The sequence below is a fragment of the Lagenorhynchus albirostris genome, chromosome 9 (assembly GCF_949774975.1).
Source record: "Lagenorhynchus albirostris chromosome 9, mLagAlb1.1, whole genome shotgun sequence".
NCBI classification, from domain to species: Eukaryota; Metazoa; Chordata; class Mammalia; order Artiodactyla; family Delphinidae; genus Lagenorhynchus; species Lagenorhynchus albirostris.
The window spans coordinates 65,972,890-65,988,407 of record NC_083103.1 but is presented as its reverse complement, the minus strand read 5'-3'; the positions used below and the strand labels follow the sequence as shown (position 1 = coordinate 65,988,407).

At 38.0% G+C, this 15,518-nt stretch overlaps 2 protein-coding genes across 4 annotated transcripts in view; one reads left to right on the top strand and one right to left on the bottom strand.

Moving 5' to 3' along the window:
* The window catches only part of CHORDC1 (cysteine and histidine rich domain containing 1), a 42,782-nt gene extending 34,479 nt beyond the window's left edge, over positions 1 to 8,303 (top strand). For all 3 annotated transcript variants that reach the window (XR_009542502.1, XM_060160205.1, XM_060160203.1), the window contains one exon: positions 8,020 to 8,303. The gene's annotated coding sequence lies outside the window, so the exon portion shown is untranslated. The remainder of the gene's footprint in view (positions 1 to 8,019) is intronic.
* NAALAD2 (N-acetylated alpha-linked acidic dipeptidase 2) overlaps positions 6,536 to 15,518 on the bottom strand; it is a 45,198-nt gene continuing 36,215 nt past the window's right edge. The window contains exons 18-19 of the mRNA XM_060160202.1: positions 15,076 to 15,168; positions 6,536 to 8,127 (exon numbers count right to left, since the gene is read on the bottom strand). Coding sequence (XP_060016185.1) covers positions 7,938 to 8,127; positions 15,076 to 15,168 — 283 coding nt within the window. The 3' untranslated portion in view covers positions 6,536 to 7,937. The remainder of the gene's footprint in view (positions 8,128 to 15,075; positions 15,169 to 15,518) is intronic.

Sequence of the window (15,518 nt, the reverse complement as noted above, 5' to 3'; positions counted from 1 at the left end):
TCCCCCTTTCCTCTCTGCACTGATAAACACTAGTTTATTTTCTGTATCTGTGAGTCTGTTTCTTTTTTTGTTATATTCATTAATTTGTTGTATTTTTTAGTTTCCACATATAAGTGATATTATACAGTATTTGTCTTTCTCTGACTTATTTCACTTAGTATAATACCCTCCAAGACCATCCATGTTATTGCAGATGGCAGAATTTTCTTTTTATGGCTGAGTAGTATTCCATTGTGTATGTGTGTGTATCACATCATCTTCATCCATTCATCTGTTGATGGACACTTAGGTTGCTTCCATATCTTGGCAATGGTAAATAATGCTATGAATATTGAGGTGTGTGTATCTTTTCAAATTATGGTTTTCCCTGGATATATGCCCAAGAGTGGTATTGCTGGATCATATGATGGTTCTGTTTTTACTTTTTAAGGAACTCCCCCATACTTTCTCCAAAATGGTTGTACAAATTTACATTCCCTCAACAGTGTACAGAGTTCCCTTTTCTCCACATCTTCATGAACATTTGTTATTTGTATTCTTTTTGATGATAGTGATTCTGATAGGTCTGAGGTGATATCTTACTGTGGTTTTAATTTGCATTTCTCTGACAATTGATATTGAGCATCTTTTCATGTGCCTGTTGACCATCTGTATATCTGCTTTGGAAAAATGTCTATTCAGGTCTTCTGCCCAGTTTTTAATCAGGTTGTTTTTTTGATGTTGAGTTGTATGAGTTGTGTATATATTTTGGATCATATCATTTTCAAATATTTTCTCTCATTCACTAGGTTTTCATTTTCTTGATGGCTTCCTTTACTGTGCAAAAGCTTTTAAGTTTAATTAGGTCCCATCTGTTTACTTTTGCTTTTATTTCCTTTGCTTTAGGAGACAGATCCAAAATAATACTGCTATGATTTGTATCAGAGAGGGTTCTGCCTATGTTTTCCTCTAGGAGTTTTATGATTTCCTGTCTTATATGTAGGCCTTTAATCCATTTTGAGTTTATCTTTATATGTGGTGTTAATGTTCTAATTTTATTCTTTTACATGTAGCTGTCCAGTTTTCCCAGCACCACTTATTGAGACTGTCTTTTCTCCATTGTATATTCTTGCCTCCTTTGTCACAGATTAATTGACCATAAGTACATGGGTTTATTTCTAGGCTTTCCATCCTGTTCCATTGATCGATGTATCTGTTTTTATGCCAGTACCATATTATTTTGATTACTGTAGCTTTGTAGTATAGTCTGAAGCCAGGGAGTGTGATTCCTCCAGCTCTGTTCTTTCACCAGATTATTTTGGCTTTTCAAGATCGTTTGTGTGTCCATAGAAACTTTAAAATTTTCTTTTCTAGTTCTGTGAAAAATGCCCATGGTATTTTGATAGGGATTACATTGAATCTGTCAATTGCCTTCAGTATTATGGTCATTTTAACAATATGGATTCTTCCAATCCATGAACATGGTATATCTTTCCATCTGTTTGTGTCATCTTCAATATTTTTCATCAGTGTCTTACAGTTTTCAAAGTATAGGTGTTTTGCCTCCTTAAGTAGATCTCTAGGTATTTTCTTTTTGATATGATAGTAAATGGGATTGTACCCTTAAATTCTTTTTCTGATCTTTTGTTGTTAGTGTATAGAAATGCAACAGATTTCTGTATATTAATTTTATATCCTTCAATTTTACTAAATTCATTGATGAGCTCTAGTCGTTTCCTGGTAGCATCTTTAGGATTTTCTACGTAGAGCATCATGTCATCTGCAAACAGTGACAGTTTTACTACTTCTTTTCCAGTTTGGATTCCTTTTATTTCTTTTCCTTCTCTGGCTGCTGTGGGGAGGACTTCCAAAACTCTGTTGAATAAAAGTGGTGAGAGTGGGCATCCTTGTCTTATTTCTGATCTTAGAGGAGATGCTTTCAGATTTTCATCATTAAGTATGATGTTACCTGTGGGCTTGTCATATATGGCCTTTATTATGTTGAGGTTTGTTCCCTTTATGTCTATTTCTGGAGAGTTTTTATCTTAAATGGATGCTTAATTTTGTAAAGCTTTTTCTGCATCTATTGATATGGCTTTTGCCCTTCCGTTTGTTAATGTATATTACATTGATTGATTTGCAGATATTGAAAAATCCCTGCATCCCTGGGATAAATCCCACTTGATCATGGTGCATGATCCTTTTAATGTATTGTTGGATTTGGTTTGATTATATTTGTTGAGGATTTTTGCATCTATGTTTATCAGTGATATTGGCCTGTAATTTTATTGTGGTGTCTGTTTTTGTTATCAGGATGATGCTGGCCTTGTAGAATGAGTTCACAAATGTTCCTCTGCAGTTTTTAGTATAGTTTGAGAAGAATAGGTGTTAACTCTTCTCTAAATGTTTGGTAGCATTCACCTGTGAAGCCTTCTGGTTTCGACTTTTGTTTTCTGATAGTTTTTATTACTGTTCCACTTTCATTGCTGGTAATTGGTCTGTTCATATTTTCTGTTTCTTCCTGGTTTAATCATGGAAGATCATACATTTCTAGGAATCTTCCATTTTCTTCTAGATTGTCCATTTTATGGGCGTATAGCTGTTCATGGTAGTCTCTTATGATTCCTTTGTATTTCCTTGGTGTCTCTTATAACTTTCATGTCTGATTTTATTGATTTGGCCCTCTCTTTTCTTTCTTGATGAGCCTGGCTAAAGGTTTATCAGTTTTGCTTATCTTTTCTAAAAACCAGCTCTTAGCTTCATTGATCTTTTCTATTTTTAGTTTCTATTTTACTTATTTCTATTCTGATATTTATGATTTATTTCCTTCTACTAACTTGGGGGTTTTGTTTTTCTTTTCCTACCTCCTTTAGGCATATGGTTATATTGTTTATTATAATACATTTTTAGTACTATAGCTTTGTAATATAGTTTGAAATCAGGAAGTATGATACCACCAGCTTGGTTCTTTTTCCTCAGAGTTGCTTTTGCTATTTGGGGTCCTTTGTGGGTCCATACAGATTTGAGGATTGTTTTCTACGGTGAAGAATGCCATTGGTGTTTTGATGGGAATTTTGTTGAATCTATAGATGGCTTTGGATAGTATGGACATTTTGACAATATTACTTATTCCAATCCATAAACACAGGCTGTCTTTCCATTTATTACTTTTGTTTTCAGTTTCTTTCAGCAATAATCTTTCACTTCCTTGGTTAAACTTATGCCTAAGTATTTTATTGTTTTTGATGCTATCGTGATTGGGATAGTTTTCTTTATTTCCTTTTCAAATGTTTCATTCTTAGCATGTAGAAATGTAATTGATTTCTGTATATTGATTTTTGTATCCTGCAATTTTACTGAAATCATTAATTAGTTCCAACAGTTTTTGGGTTTTTTGTTGTTTTTTTTTTGGTTGAGTCTTTGGGATCTTCTGTATATGAAATTGTAGCATCTGCAAATATCAACACTTAGTTCTTCATTCTCTGTTTGGATGCCTTTTGTTTGTCTTGCCCAATTGCTCTATATTGAGCAATTTAGTCCTTCACTACTATATTTAATAAGAATTGTGAAAGTGGGCATCCTTGTCTTGTTCCTGATCTTAGAGGAATAGCTTTCAATTTTTATCCATTGAGTATCATGTTAACTGCAGGTTTGTTACATATGGCCTTTATTATGTTATGGTATGTTCCTCTATACCCAGTCTGCCTAGCGGGTTTTGTTTTTTTTTTTTGCGGTACACGGGCCTCTCACTGTTGTGGCCTCTCCCGTTGCGGAGCACAGGCTCCAGACGTGCAGGCTCAGCGGCCATGGCTCACAGGCCTAGCCGCTCCGCGGCATGTGGGATCTTCCCAGACCGGGGCACAAACCCATGTCCCCTGCATCGGCAGGCGGACTCTGAACCACTGCGCCACCAGGGAAGCCCCTGCCTAGCGTTTTTTAATCATGAAAGGATGTTGTATTTTACCAAATGCTTTTCTGCATCAACTGAGATGATCACGTAATTTTTATCTTTCATTAATATATTACATTTATTGATTTACATGTTGAACCATCTTTGCATCAAAGGGATAAATCCCATTTGGTCATGATGTATAACCCTTTTTGTATGTTCTTAAATTCAGTTTGCTAAGATTTTATTGAAAAATTTGCTGCTACATTCATCAGGGATATTAGCCTATTGTTAAAGTGTCCTTATCTGGCTTCAGCATCAGGGTAATGCTGGCCTCGTAAAATGACTTTGGAAGTATTTCCTCCTCAGGTTTTTGCAAGAGTTTGAGAAGGACTGTTGTTAATTCTCTTTTGAATGTTTGGTAGAATTTGCCAATGAAGCCATCTGGTCCTGAGGTTTTCTGTGTTGTGTGGTTTTTGATTACTGATTCAATTTCTTTGCTCATTAATGGTCTGTTCAGAATTTCTGTTTGTCCTGATTCAGTCTTGGTAGTTTGTGTTTATAGAAGTTTATGCATTTCTTCTAGGTTATCTCGTTGGCATATAATTGTTCATAGTAGTCTCATATGTCTTCTGTATTTCTGTAGTATTTGTATCTCTGTAGTGTCTTCTTTTTCATTTCTAATTTTGAGTCTTCTCTCTTTTTTTCTTAGTCTGGTTAAAGGTTTGTCAATTTTGTTTATCTTTTGAAGAGCCAGCTTTAATTTTGTTAATTCTGTTTTTTTCCTCCCTGGTCTCTATTCATGTATTTCCACTTTGGTCCTCCTGCTTTCTCTTTCTAGTTCCTTGAGGTGTAAAAGTTAGGGGGATTTTTTTTGAGATGTTTCTGAATTTCTCAATATATGAATTTATTGCTATAAACTTTCCTCTTGGAACTGCTTTTCCTTCATCCCATAAGATTTGATAGGTTGTATTTCCATTTTCATTTGTTTTGAGATAATTTTTAAATTTCCTTTTTTTTCCCCTCTGACTCTTTGTTTAGGAGTGTCTTGTTTACTTTCCACATATTTGTAGATTTTCCAGCTTTCCTCTTATTGTTGATTTCTAGTTTCATAGATTGTTATCTGAAAAGATAGTTGGTGTGATTTCAGTATTCTTATTTGTTGAGATGTGTTGTTTTCATTTCTTCTCATATCATGATTTATACTAGATAATGTTCTGTGTGCACTTGAGAAGTATGTGTGTTCTGCTACTTTTGGATATGTCTGTTAAGGTCCTTTGTTATACAGTATGCTTAAATTCCAGCATTTCTTATTGATTTGATGTCTGGATGATCAGCGGTCATTGCTGGCAGTGGGATATTGAAAGCCTCTACTATTATTGCATTATTGTCTATCTCTCCCTTTTGATCTATTAGAATTTGCTTAATATATTTCAGTGTGCCAATGTTGGGTGTATATATATATTTATGATTGTTGTATCTTCTGGATATACTGACCTTTTTATCATTATATAATGACCTTTGGTCTCTTATCATTTTTGGCATTAAGTCTGTTTTGTCTGGCTATACCTGCTTTCTTTTGGTTTCCAGTTGCACGGAATATCCTCATCCACTCACATCTTCACCCTGAGCTTATGTGTATCTCTAGAGCTGAAATTATATAGTTAGGTCTCTTTAATCCATCCAGCCACTCTGTGCCTTTGATTAGTGAACTGAATTTATTTCTATTTAGAGTGATTACTGATATGTAAGGACTTACTACTGCCAGCTTATTGTTTGTCTTCTGGTTGTTTTGTATCTCCTTTCTTTGCTTTTCCCTCTGTTTCTGTCTACCTTTGTAAAGTGGTGATTTTCCACGGTGATTTGCTCAGTCTCCCTTTTTTTCATGTTTCATGACTACTCTAGATTTTTGCTATGTGGTTACCAAGCATAAACATCTTAGACATAAAATAATCCTACAGGAAAAAGACTAAAACAGTAGTTCAAACACGTTCTGTGTGTTGAACATGTGGTAGTACATATTCTCTATCTAATATCCTGAGTTTATTACAGTGCATACCACATAATCATTGTTCTGTTCAAATGGTGAATTGTTGATTAAAGATGATAAAAACAAAATAACTTACCAATTAAAGTAAACAATAAGTTGAAAAGGTTACTATTTTTCTCTAAACCCATATTTCTAACCATACATGCTTTTTTAGCAATAAATATCCTTCTTCTGGAAAGCTGCCGGTAGGAAAAACATAAAAGAGATTTATAAATTTTTGTATTTTGTCCCCTTTAGAAATGATACAATAGAGTTAGATGGAACCTTAACAATCCTTACTCTTGAAGAAACTGATGCCCAAAATTATGTAGTGATTTACTCAGTTGGGACAGTAGAAAACCCAATATTGTCTCTACAAGACAATGCTTTAAGTCAAAAGTTAAAATACAGTTACTCCTCTATCCTAAAATAAAGTCTTATGTTAAGGTAATATAGTATGGTAGAAAATTAAATTCATAGATTGGCTAAAACAAACTTGTCACAGAAGTCTAATTTAATATGCTTTATATATTTATTTATGCTTCATGAGTAGTGTCTTTTATTGCCCTTTAAAGCTTCTTCTTGTAGTTAGTGTGCCTGCCTATGAGGGCTCATTTAATTTTGATTCTCAACTCTTTTTGGCAAAGTAATTAAACGACCAAGCTTTCTGAAGCTTTCATCTCAGATTACCCACAATTCTGAATCATTAGGCTCTGCATGAAAGTTTGCACATGCTGATATACTTCTGTTCAATAGGAGTCAGAGTTTGAAGATTTGTGGCAACTACAGTAGACCTGTGAACAACACAGCTTTCAACTGCATAGGTCCATTTATCCGCAGATTTTTTTCCACTAAATATGTACTACAGCACTACATGATCCATGGTTGGCTGAATCCATGCATGCAGAAACAAGGATACGGAGAGGCCAAGTGTCAAGTTACACATGGATTTTCAACTGCATAGAGGGTCAGCACCCCTAACCCCCATGTTATTCAAGGGTCAACTATTTTCACCTATCAGATATATATTTTTCAGTAGAGTTGAAGTTATCAAAAGTATAGCTGTTACTCACTTTTCCTTACCATTTGTACTCCATGATGGTTTCACAAGAGAAGGTGTGCTATTCCAGTATCCTTGCCAGACATTTTTTTTCTTGGTAATCAAATTTATTTATAAGGTATCATTGTTACACATTTTAAGTTTACTGTTTGATGAAGTTTGACAACTGTATATTCCTGTGTAACCATCATCCAGATCATGATACAGAAGACTCCCATCATCCCAGAAACTTTGCTCTTTGTAGCAGATTTCCTCCCTGCCTGCCCCTTACTTGACCCAAGCAATCACTGATGTAATTCCTAATACCATAGATTAGTTTCGCTTCTTCATATAAATTGAATCTCATACTAGGCATTCTTTTGTGTCTGGCTTCTTTCCCTCAATAATGTCTGCCAATAATATTACATGTATCGGCAGTTATTTCGTTTTTATTGCTGAGTAGTATTCCATTGTGAATATACCACAATGTATCCATTCATTTATTGATGGGCATTGGCATTATTTGCACATTAAGCTGCGATGAACATGCAACAGTCTTTTGGTGATCATGTTTTTGCTCTTCCTTAGTAAATACCTAGAAGTAGAATTTTAGAGCTATAATATAAGTATATATTTAACTTTATAAGAAGGTGCCAGACTGTTTTCCGAAGTGGTTGTACTGTTTCACTTTCTGGCCACCAATGTCTGAAGAGTTCAAGTTCCTTGCCATATTTTATTTTAGGGAACTTTCACTTACTTTATCTCTTTCTCCATATGACTAGAGGTTTTTTGGTTTGTTTTATTGGATTAGCACTTTGATGATGAAGTTATGAATTTTCAAAGGGCCAAAAATCTCTTTGCAGATGAACAAGGTGGAAGTCTAAAGTCAAAACATGACATGAAAAGCAAGATTTTAGCATGCTCTGGCTTCATGTGTTATCAGAAAGAAAGATGGATTTTATCCTCAGACTTTTAATGGCAGCTAGTTGGCTGAGACCTTACTATAACAACTCTTTCAGAGTCCCTGCTGCTGCTTGAATTGTAAAGGCTGCAATTGAAATGTGTTTCTTTACTTCTTTCCAGGCTGAACGAGGATCTGCTTTATTTTCAATATCAAATATAGAATCAAAGATGCCAGGAAATGATTCGCCAGCATATTTGTTGTGGCTGCTTGGAGCAAAGATGATATGCCTAGTAGAAAAAAACAAAGAGGACAGGTTGAACTGAAGCATGTACATATATTACATTTTATATGCTTTTTCTTTATTCATTCTGCTTTGTTAGACCCTATCTTACTAAGTATTCTGTGTCTCCTCCTGGCATTTACTTTTGTTACTCCAAAATAAAAACATATATAATTGGTTTGAGATACTTAGTTAATGGTATAATTTTAAGCAAAGAAAGGAGTTGATAAGACGCATCTCGTGAATCATATGTTGCCATCCCATGCAGCTGGAAGTAAGTAGATTCTTTCCTGTAAGTTATGGGCATTAGTTGTCTAACTGCCTAGACATCCACAAACTGACATCCATGAAGCATGGGTAATTTATGGATATGTTTAATAAGAGATTAAAAAAATACCGCTGTATTGCCTTTTTTAGAGATTCAACAAGAATGACAGTTGTTCCCAGTACTCTTCAGACATTAAAAAGCAATAATTAAAGACGCTTGTATTACAAAAATATCACAAGTGGCAAGGATAATAAAGCCCATTCCACAAAGGTAAAATGGCTATATATGGGTTGCCCACAAAGACACACTTTTTTGATCTAGAAGGAAAGTTTGCAGTTGATTTCCTACTTCACCTCATAAGTAGCTCAAGAGATCAAGTTACTTCTCTCCCCAGTGTGTGGAATTCTGCTTTCCACAAATGTACATATTTTATTAAACACTCTTATCAGGAATTAGGCCCAATAGTCAAATCCTATAGCTGCTTCAAGCTGTAAATCTACTGTAGGACACAATATGGAACTCTGTAAAGTCACTATATTAATGATCAAAGAGAAATTTATAATGTAATCATTTAGATTTCCCAAAGTACATCAGGATTTATTGCTCTTGGCTTTTAAATTTTAGTATGGCCTCAAATGGATCTTTCTTATTAAAAGAGGTATATGTGCTAAACTGTTTATAAACATTAATATTCTGACATATATAAGCTGAGATTAGAGATACGGGTCATAGGTATTCCTTAGTATACATGCCGTCTTCTGGAGAATTGTAAAGGGAGAGTATAGTACAGTATTATTGATATAGCAATCAAGTAAACCTGATGAAATTGTAAATGGGGTGTTTTCCTAATTTCTTTGTGATCATTAGTGTGTAGAAATGCCATAGGTCCCTGTATATTGCTTATGTGTCCTACAGCTTTACTGAATTCATTTATTCTAATAGTTTTTTTGTGGAATCATTAGGTTTTTCTACAAACAGTACCATGTCATCTGCAATAGTGACAGTTTTACTTCTTCCTGGTTTGGTTGTCTTTGATTTACTTGTCCTAATTGCTGTGGCTAGGACTTCCAGTACTATGTTGAATAAAAGTGGTGAGAGTAGGCATACTTGTCATGTTTTGGGTTTTTCACCATTGAGCACGATGGCAGCTCTGGGTCTGTCATATATGGCCTATGTTATGTTGAGATACACTGCCTCTGTATCCAGTTTGTTGAGACTTTTTTTTTTTTAATTCACTCTGCAGCACGTGGGATCTTAGTTCCCCGACCAGGGATCGAACCCATGCTCCCCTGCAGTAGGAGCATGGAGTCTTAACCACTGGACCACCAGGGAAGTCCCGTTGAAACTTTTTATTATAAGTGGATGTTGAATTTCGCCAAATGTTTTTTCTCTATTGAGATGATTATATGGTTTTTATTCACTTTGGTTGGGAATTTTCTTCTTTCAGCACTTTGAATACATCATGCCACTCCCTTCTGGCCTGAAAAATTTCTCCTGGAATATCTGCTAATGGTCTCTAGAGGATTCTCTTGTTCATAAGTTGTTTTTCTCTTGCTGCTTTTAAGATTCTCTCCTTATTTCTACCTTCCTTGCCATTTTAATTATAATTTGTCTTAGATGGGTATCTTTTGGTTCATCTTATTTGGAATTGTCTCAGCTCCCTGGATCTGGGTGTCTGTTTCCTTCCCCACGTTGGGGAAGTTTTCAGCCCCCTTCTCTTTTCTTTTGGGACCTCTATAACATAAATGTTGTTTCACTTGATGTTGTCCCAGAGGTCCCTTAAGCTGTCATCACTTTTAAAAATCCTTTTTGCTTTTTGTTGCTCTGTTTGTGTGAGTTCCACCACCTGTGTTCCAGGTCACTGATTCTTCTGCTTCTTTTAGTCTGCTAGTGAACCACTCTAGTGTATTTTTCAGTTCAGTTATTGTATTCTTTCTTTAACACCATGACTTCTATTTGGTACTCTCTTATATTTTCTACAAGTTTCTCAAAGTTTTCGCTGTGTTCATCCATTCTTCTCTCACATTCAGTAGCCTCTTTGATGACCACTACTTTGAACACTTTATCAGGTAGATTACTTATATTTGTTTAACTGTTTTTTTCCTGGGGTTTTGTCTTTTTTTCTTTGTTTGTAACATATTCCCGTGTTTCCTCATTTTGCTTGACTCTCTGGAAGAGGTGGCTGTTTCATCTAATGTGTAGAAACCAACAGTCTTGATGGAGTAGCCTCATGTGATAAACCTTACTGTCCAACCTTTCCCTAGCTCTTGGTTGTCCCTCAAACCTCTGGGATTCTCCAAGCCACCTATTTTTAATAGCTCCCAATAGCTGAGTGTGTGCCAAGACCTGTCAGTGTACCAAAGGGGAATATCTCAGTCAGCACTTAGATTCAGGATGATTGGAAGCCAGGCCCTCAGGCAGCAGCTTTTAAAGTATGCAAATGTATACCATCCTGTGGAACACGAGAGTAGGTCTGGTGGCCACTAGAGCCAGGTCATAGGAAGGTGTCCCCTGGGTAGCAGTCAAAACTCGGGGCTCCAGACAAGTGCGTAAGCTCCTTTCTGGTATATACTAGCAAGCTGTAGCAGAGCAGAGGGAGAACGTAGATGGCGTTCCCCGGCCCGTGTTCTCTGAGAGGAGCTCCACAGGCCTCTAGATGTGTGCCAAGCGTGAAGGCTGCCCCTCAGGCTGAAGCTCCAGGACAGACAAATAGGCCTCTTCTATGGAAAGGTGGGGGGGGGGGGGGTTTCCGCCTGCTATCTGTGCAGTGACCTGAAGGTGGCAGCCTCCCACGCACTGACTCTCGGATCGTTGTAACCCTGTGGGACCCAGGAAAGCAATACCACCTGGCCGCCAGAGGCAGGGGATGAAGGGGTACCCCCTGGGCAGCAGCCGCAAAAGCTGAGGCATCAAACGTGTAAGAGTTCCCCTGAGAGATGCTCGTTCTCTGGAGCGTGGCAAAGGGAGAGCATGAAGACAGCACCTGCCCTCCTAGGTCTCTGGTACAGTTTACAGTCAGCCCTTAGATGGGTGATGTGTTTAATCAGAATTCTGCCTCTCGGCCTGCAGCTGTGATTATAAGCTTATAGGCTTCTTTCCCTGGAAGACAGCCCTTGGTTCTGCTGCCTCTCTCTTGCTGTGCCTGAGAGGTAGCTGTTTAATGTCTGTTCCTATGACACCCGCAAGCATAATCCCCTCTGGTCACCAGAGCCAGGCAATGTAGAGGTATCCCTGGCAGCAGCTTCAAAAATCAGGGTGCCAGAAAAGGGTATAAGCTCCCTTCTGAGAGAGAAGGTCAAGCTGGAGTGAGGCAGAGGGAGAGCGCAAAGAGTGCTTCCACCAGCCTCCATTCCTCGAGAGAGCACTCCGTGGGCTTTTAGAAGTGCGCCGGAACGAAAGCCCTCTCCTCAGGCCAAAGCTCCTGGACAAGCAAATGAGCCTCTTTCTCAGAAAGACTGGGGGTGTTTTCAGTCTGCTCGTACCTTGGGGATGGTAGTCTGCCAAGAACTGTCTCTCCAGTTGTTACAGCCTCATGGGATGCAGGAATGCAAGCCCTCCCACCCGCTACCCTGCGCCAAGCAATCAAGGAGTGTCTCCTGGCGACAGCTACAAAAACCAGGACACCAGATGCAAAAGGCAGAGTACCAGCTGCAAATAAAAGCTCCGCTCCAGAGATACTGGTGCTCTGGAGATCAGCAGAGGGAATGCATAAAGATCATCACCTTCAGGGAAGAGGAGGGAAAGAAAGATAGTGCCCACGAGCTTTAGCAAGGCAGAGGAAGAGTGGAAATCGGCACCCACCGGCCCCCATCTCGGAGAGTATCCCACCAGGCCCCTGCCCCTCCAGCCGGTGCTTTAAGATCAGCAAGTGAATCTCTTTCACATAAAATCTGGGTGCTTTTAAGGACTGCTCCTGTGCTGGGCCCTGTGCAGATGAGTTCCAGCGAGTCCTTTCAGCCTGAGCAGGTTCTCAGTTCTGTACATCCCTTTGGTCTTCGGGATGCAGCAGCTTTGTTGGTTCTCAAAGCCAGATGTTTGGGAGGCTTACCTCTCAGGCACAGGGCCTAAAAGTTGAGGTGGCTGTGGGCTTGGTGGCAAGATTGGGCCTCAGCCTCACCTACCCATATCCACGTGGCCTTTTTCTCCTTTGCCTGATTTGAAGGAGTTGCTCGGCTAATCGTCAGGTCTTTTTCAGAGGACAACTGTCCCATCTGTAGCTGTAGATTTGGTATGTCTGGGAGAGGTGAGTTCAGTATCTTCCTACATTGTCATCTTGAACCACCTCTCCCTGGCTGTAGAATATAGTCTTCATGTTCAATTAATAGTTCCAAAAAGTGTGTTTACCCTTTGACCCTGAAATCTCAGGTACTGATTATAGAGATATTAAAACAAATGTTCAAGTAGGGCTCAGGGACATTTTATAGCAGTACTTTTCATAGTACTAAATAATTGGGGGGCAAAATCTAATTAAAAACTCAATAAGGACTAAAAAAATTACACATGAAAGCCATACAGTGGAACACTATGCAGCAGATGAGAAGAGCTAAAATTATATATATTGGGCTTCCCTGGTGGCGCAGTGGTTCAGAATCCGCCTGCCAATGCAGGGGACACGGGTTTGTGCCCTGGTCTGGGAAGATCCCACATGCTTTGGAGCAACTAAGCCCGTGCGCCACAACTACTGAGCCCACGCTCTAGAGCCCGTGAGCCACAACTACTGAGCCCGTGAGCCACAGCTACTGAAGCCGGCACGCCTAGAGCCTGTGCTCCACAACAAATCCGCGTACCACAACAAAGAGTAGCCCCCGCTCGCTGCAACTAGAGAAAAGCCCGCTTGCAGCAACGAAGACCTGACACAGCCAAAGGAATAAATAAGTAAAAAATAGTTATATATATTGACATAGATCTCTGAGATAAATTTTTACCAAAAGCAGTTGCAAAGTGATATATGGTCCCATTTATGTAAACAAATGAATAAATAATAAATAACTATACATGTGTACATAACTGCATTCAAAATTTAACATCAAACTCATCACTGATTTTCCCTGAAGGAAATAATAGAAATGTCCATGTGTTAGCACTGTCCCTTTTTATTCTATATAATTGTATAGAGCCTGAATTTGAAAAAGAGATGTTTGCTTATAAATCATATAAATTAAAAAATAAGGACTTCCCTGGTGGTCCAGTGGTTAAGAATCCATCTTCCAATGCAGGGGACGCCGGTTCGATCCCTGGTTGGGGAACTATGATCCCACATGCCACGGGGCAACTAAGCCCACACCTCAACTACTGAGCCCGTGAGCTCTGGAGCCCATGCGCCACAAGTAGAGAGAAGCCAACGCACTGCAACGAAGAGCCTGTGCACTGTAACAAAAGATCCTGCGTGCCGCAACTAAGACCCAATGCATCCAAAAAAAAATTAAAAAAAAAAAACTTTAAAAAATAAAAAAATATATAAAGATGGACTAATGATAGGCAAGAGAGCATTAACGTGTAGATTAGCTTTCAACCTTTGATTTATGTAAATAACTGATGGCTGCTATTTCATTTGTATTGATAAACATTTATCCTTACATTATGTAAACTATTATAAAAATAGCAGCCATTTACTGGGTATACCCCCTCTGAGCTGAATCTTCTGCATGCCTTAAATCTACAGACCTATGGGGTAAAAGCACTGTAATCTCCATCTACAGCTGAGGAACCTGAGTCAGAGAAGTAAATTTGCCCAGGTCACGCTTAGTATTTGGCAGAGCTGGGCTCTAAATGCCTGGGCTTGTAATCAGTTAAATTATTACTAATATTTATAAGGTAACATAGAAATATCTTTTGTATATGTCATTTGATGATAAACAGCCTTGTAAAATAGCAATTATCACCATCCTAATTCAGATGAGCAAACCCTAGATATGACTTGCTCTAAATCACACATGTGCAAGTGAACTAGAACACAGATTTTCTGACTCTAAATGCTAGGACCTTTCTAATTTTTACCAAGAAACCACGGCTTAAAATGTACCTCAAAAAAACTGGAGGCTATCCAAAAGCAGCCAAGATACTGAAAGAAAACCTGAGATAGAGATAAAAAAAAAACGACGATATTTCTTTAGGGGAAACTATGGCATTCATCTTCAAAAACCTGAAATGTTATATGGAAATAGATCTAGACTAATTCTTTTTGACTTTGGAGAGAAGAACAGGGTCAGAGGGAGAAAATTACAGGGAAATATATCTTTATGAAGAAAACTTTCTATTAAGTAGAACTTTCCTAAAACAGAACGAACTTCCTCATGTGGTAGTAAGCTTCCATTCACTGGAAGATTCAAACTGTCTGGATAACTACTTTTCTGTGATCCTACAGAAAAGATTCATGTAGAAAATTGAACTACATGAGCTCTCAGATCCCCTTTAAGATTCTGTGTCTTTTCGATTTTGTTACAAGAGTTCTTTTTCAACTATCATCTGCCGTTTACATCTGCAGCAAAGCAATACACGATATGAAATTAACTTTTCTGATAGTGCAAATTATACTGTTATGCATAATCTCACCCATATTTCCTTCAGTATACATATCCACTTTCCACTTGTCTGATAGCAGGAGTTTGAAGCACACCTTGGGTGTGCTGGTGTTGGTCACAGTGACATATTTGGTGTCCTTTAGTGGAACAGCTGTTGCCTCCTTACCTATAGAATGGCCTCCCTGGTAAACCAAGGGGATCGATGAATGCCCTTTCCAGGAACATCAGTTGGTCATTTATAATTCTCACTGCAGTGGGGCTTTGAGAATAAGAAATAGATAATTAAAACCCTTACCATGCAGCCACATTTTAAAATATTAAATAAGGATAAGGCATGAGGAAATAACCTTCTAAACTCATAGATTTTTTTAAAGAAAATGCATATAAAACACACAGTAAGGCTCATATGGTAAGCTACATGTAACAGCAGGGGCATTTTTCTATTATTTATAATAAGCAGAGAGACTGATTGGGAAATGGTTTGTTTTGTTTTTCAAGATCACAGACCAGAAAGAAGTGAAAGACATTTTAAATTCTTTGTAGGAGGAGAGCCAGGCCTCCTGCAAAGGTAGACAGGGTGGACTACCAAGTTGTTCTTGATAAACCAGT